Source organism: Coffea arabica, chromosome 2e, assembly GCF_036785885.1.
Source record: "Coffea arabica cultivar ET-39 chromosome 2e, Coffea Arabica ET-39 HiFi, whole genome shotgun sequence".
Lineage (NCBI taxonomy): Eukaryota > Viridiplantae > Streptophyta > Magnoliopsida > Gentianales > Rubiaceae > Coffea > Coffea arabica.
The window spans coordinates 6,913,351-6,917,714 of NC_092313.1; the positions used below are offsets into that span (position 1 = coordinate 6,913,351).

General features: G+C 35.6%; 1 protein-coding gene across 1 annotated transcript; it reads right to left on the reverse strand.

Moving 5' to 3' along the window:
* On the reverse strand, window positions 1–1,256 carry LOC113729735 (ribonuclease S-2). Its single transcript, XM_027253981.2, has 2 exons — window positions 920–1,256; window positions 1–492 (listed from the first exon to the last, which is right to left on the reverse strand). The coding sequence occupies exons 1-2, from the start codon at window positions 1,205–1,207 to the stop codon at window positions 37–39; spliced, it is 744 nt and encodes a 247-aa protein (XP_027109782.2). The 5' UTR covers window positions 1,208–1,256; the 3' UTR covers window positions 1–36.
* Between the last annotated feature and the right edge of the window lie 3,108 nt (window positions 1,257–4,364).

Consider the following 4,364-nt stretch of genomic DNA (forward strand, 5'->3'; position numbering starts at 1 on the left):
TTCCCAATAACAATAACAACAATTGTAATTATAAATTCAAAAGTTGTTTGGTACATAGATTCTGCTTGACCGTCTACCGCAAAACACTGTACCTGGTCGAGTACAATTAATCACTCGGCTTCCTTGGACATCGTAGCACAATGCCACCTCCACCAAAATGTTGCCGTTTATGTAATAGTTACACCGTAACTCTGGCCTAGCTTGAGTAACTTTGGAGATGGCTGACATGACATCCGAAACTCTGGGCCATGGCAATGGGATTGGATTTTTTGAATTAAAGAGTATTGATCTAAGATCATATCTAAACATAAGCGTCTCAGCCAGATTAAAATAGTTTGGTTGGTTGAAAACATTTTCTGAACATGTGCCATGATTACTCCATTCTTTGGCCCAAAACTTTTGTTGAGTGCGCCAGTTACGTCTTGCTGATGGGGGATTTAGCAAGAAATAGTCGTACCAGTAGTCATCCCGTGCATTTATACTTCGTTGATCCTGCACAAAGTTGCATACATATGATAATCAATTCCATTAATTTAATCAAAATTATGGGATATTATCATTGTTCTTGTTTTATCTCATCAGCTGATATACGATATTTGTATATACAATATTATTTGTTGGGGTTGATGCTTAAACTAGGTTTTTTGTTAATTACACCCTTCTTGTCATGACAAACAATATAATAACCATCATCTCTCATTTCCGTTACAATTCAAAAGATAATAGAGTAAGTGTAAAAGGAAGTACAGGGAACTTTTGTCTTTTATAGTTAAATAATTTACAGTAGTTTACGCGAAGTGAAGATATGCAGAAGAGAACTGATTGTGCGGTTAATTAAACTATAGAGTGCATGTCAAATATATGATAATCTGACAAAGGTCTAACCGAAGTATATGACATATGTATCTAAAGCTCTAACCGAAAGCGGTATATAACGGGAGCCACCGCAATTATATAGACGTCGCGTGTAGTTATCGGGCCAAAGTCCATGCAACGTAAACTTGGGCACAGGTGGTTCTCTCCAGCAGTCGTACACCCTGCAGAAGGATGGCCCCCAAAACGCAACTAACTTGAAGAACTCGTATTGACCACTGATTTTTTGGGGATCAATAATAAACATAACCAGTATCGATATAAGAACAGATCTGGCCATATGGAGGGAGATGAACAAGTTCACCCAGAAAATGTTACCAGAGAGGCATGGCATGAAGCGGAGGGAGAAAGAAGTGTTGGGGGCTAGAATCCAATCAAGAATAGCAAACCTTCTGGAGAGGATCTTATAAACAACTCAGTGTCATGGCATGTGATGGATTGGTCCTCAGAATCCAATCTAGACAAGACATATCAACTTATAAGCTAATCGGTACTACGGCATGTGATGGATTGGTCCTCCAAAAGAAATAATTGCACATGTGATTTGAAATTGAACGTAGCCACTTTCTCGTACTGTTTAACTTTCGGTTTGTTAGGATTTTAATCAGTATACGATTTTAGTTCTATAGTGTATTTGTCTAATCAATTTTGGGTTTGCGATACACGCTCAAGATGGGCAAAAACAAAAGAGCATTGCTCATTCACCATTGAAGTAAAAACAGCATTGTAAGGTGCGTAACGATTTTAGATAATGAAAACATTTTGAACTGTTTGGATGGTGTGTTTTTTTAAAAGTTTGTCTAAAATTTCACTACACCTTACTATAGAAGTTTTGAAAAAATTGTTTGTTTGTGTCTTTGGGGAATATCTTAAAATTTTTCTTATTTTACTTTTTCTTTATTTTTTTCTTTTTTGTTCTCTCTTCTTCTTCCTCTCCATCATCATCGTCACTCTTCCTCTTCTTTCCCTTCCCACCGCCGCCTAGAACTACATACGAGTTGAACCGCTCGCAAACAGTTCGAATCAAAGCTCTACTCGAACTTGGTTAACACCAAACTCGAGTCGAATTCGACTTCAAAGTTATTCAACTCGTTAACTCGCGAGTCGACTCGATTATATATATATATATTATTTTAATAGTAAAATATCATATATATTTCTAATATTTTATTATTTATTAAGAAAAATTACTATTTTATTCATTTTTTAAAAATAAAATTTTTATTTTTTATTTTTTATTCTCGAGTTCAAGCCCAACTCTGCTCAAAATCGAATTTGAACTCGAACTTTACATTGAGAGCTCATCGAACTCGAGTTCAAGTTTGAGTTTGCAAACATTAAGTTGAGACTTGATTCGATTAGGGTAGAACTCAATTCGACTCAACTCGTTTGCAATCCTAACTGCCATTTTCTCCTTCTCCCTACCATTGCCACCGCTATCGCTATCGCCATCGCTATCGCCATCGCCATTGCTGTCACCATCTTAACTTTTCCCTGTCCCTTCCCCCTCTCTCTCTCTCTCTCTTTTTTACTCTCCATCTCTTTTCCAACTCCCTTTTTTCCCTTCTTCCCTCCCTCTCCCTTTACCCTACTACCCTCTCTCTCTCGATCTGATCATGTGACCAGCAAGGGAGGGGGAAAAGAGAAAGAGAGTGGTAGGGGAAGAAGGGTAGGAGAGGAAAGGGAAGAGGAGAGGAGGAAGGAGGGAGGGAGAGAAAAAAAAGGGGAAAGACGAAGGAGTGAGAGGGAGAGAGTAGAAAAAAAGAGGGGGAAGAAAGGGTGAGATGGCGGTGGTGGGCTCAGGCAGGGGCAGTGCTGGTAGAAATGGAAATGATTAGGGAGAGTGGTGGTAGAAGAGTAAAATAGATGTATATTTTTTGGTATTTTGGGATATGTATTTTAAAATTTTTTTGGTGTTTTTAGAGGCACCCACGGACAAAGTTATGAAAAAATTTATCTATTAAAAACACCCCTAATAACAGGAATGCCAAAGATAGTTCAAAACCCAGCTGATTTTTCAGGAATTTTAAGAGCAAGTCATTGTCTTAATAGTGTCCAAAAAGGAATAACTATATTGGCAATATTAATAATTCATAATTACGTTTAAGAAAAATATAACAATTAAAACTCTATGGATTTTCTCTAAGATATAAGAAGTTGTCAAGTAAATTAAAAGAATTTATTGGTATTGATGAGAAATGCACACCCTATCGGAGTGCAAAAAATATTATAAGAAAAAAATAATAAGTAATTATTAAAAGGTTTTATTAGGTTGTGTAATGTAATTTTTTTGTTATTAAAAAAAGAAAAAGAAGTTATTTGTAGTTATTGAAGGTTTCTACTGTTTAATTTTTTGTAGGAGGAAAAAATAAGGAAAAATAAATAGTGACAAAAAATGTTTACACTATACCCCTTCCTCTTTGAATATATTAAGATAATTAGAGTTGTGTTGAACCATATAGGCATGTACAACACTAGATCTCCTCCTTGTTTTATTGATGATCAAGGAAATGTGGGCATTTAGAAAATATTTGCCTACTAGGAGTTGTCTCGGTGCTTTTATTAAGAGAGACATCATATATTATTTTTTTGCTAAAAGAATAACTAATTTGAAAAATTTTCTAAATGCAATGGGTGTATTAAATGTGTAGACACCAAATTTCTGTCGATTTTTAATATTTTCTCAAAATTTTCTATTTAATGAATTATTTATTTTTTAGCATTTTAATGTGCATTTTTCTCAATTTTGCAGGTTTGTTTAAAAAAAAAAAAGAAGACAAAACAACAACAAAAATAAAACTAAAAATAAAAAAAAATAAAAAAAAAATAAAAAATTGAAGTCAAAATCAAATTATTACTAAACTTACACATTTTCATCATTTTCCCCACAAAATACACTTAAGCCATTCCTACACTCAACTTTCTGGTCATTTGGTAAAAAAATCATTTTGACCAAACACACAAGCAAGCTCCTCTTTTTCTCTCCTAATATCGACTCTCTGGCCTCTCTGAGACGGAGATAACAAGAAGAAAAAAAAAAACTCTTCACTCGGCTCTCTCTGGAAAATCAGACAGGCCACAAAGAAAAAAATTCTCCACTCTTGCTTCCCCCCAAAAATACATCCCTCGGCTCTCTCTAGTTTCAGGAGACCAAAAAGACAAACCACAAAAAAGAAAAAAAGCACTCCAATCCCTCTGGCTCACTTGGCAGAGGCAGAAAAAAAGAAACGTACGAGAAAAGAGGAAGGGAAGCTCTCGGAATTTTGCAGCCTGACCCCTCACTCTCCCTCTCTCGGACTTGGGCGGAGGAAACAAACAGAACAAAAAAAATCTTCCCCAACTCCTCTCGGTTCCATCTCAACCTCACACACACCTATATTGAGGTATTTTTTTTTTAGTTTTTGTCTAGCACATTAAATCAATGCTTCATTGTTTAGTTTTCTTTCATTTCTGCTGGCTGCCTTGTATTGTTGTTGTTGCATTGCTGAAAA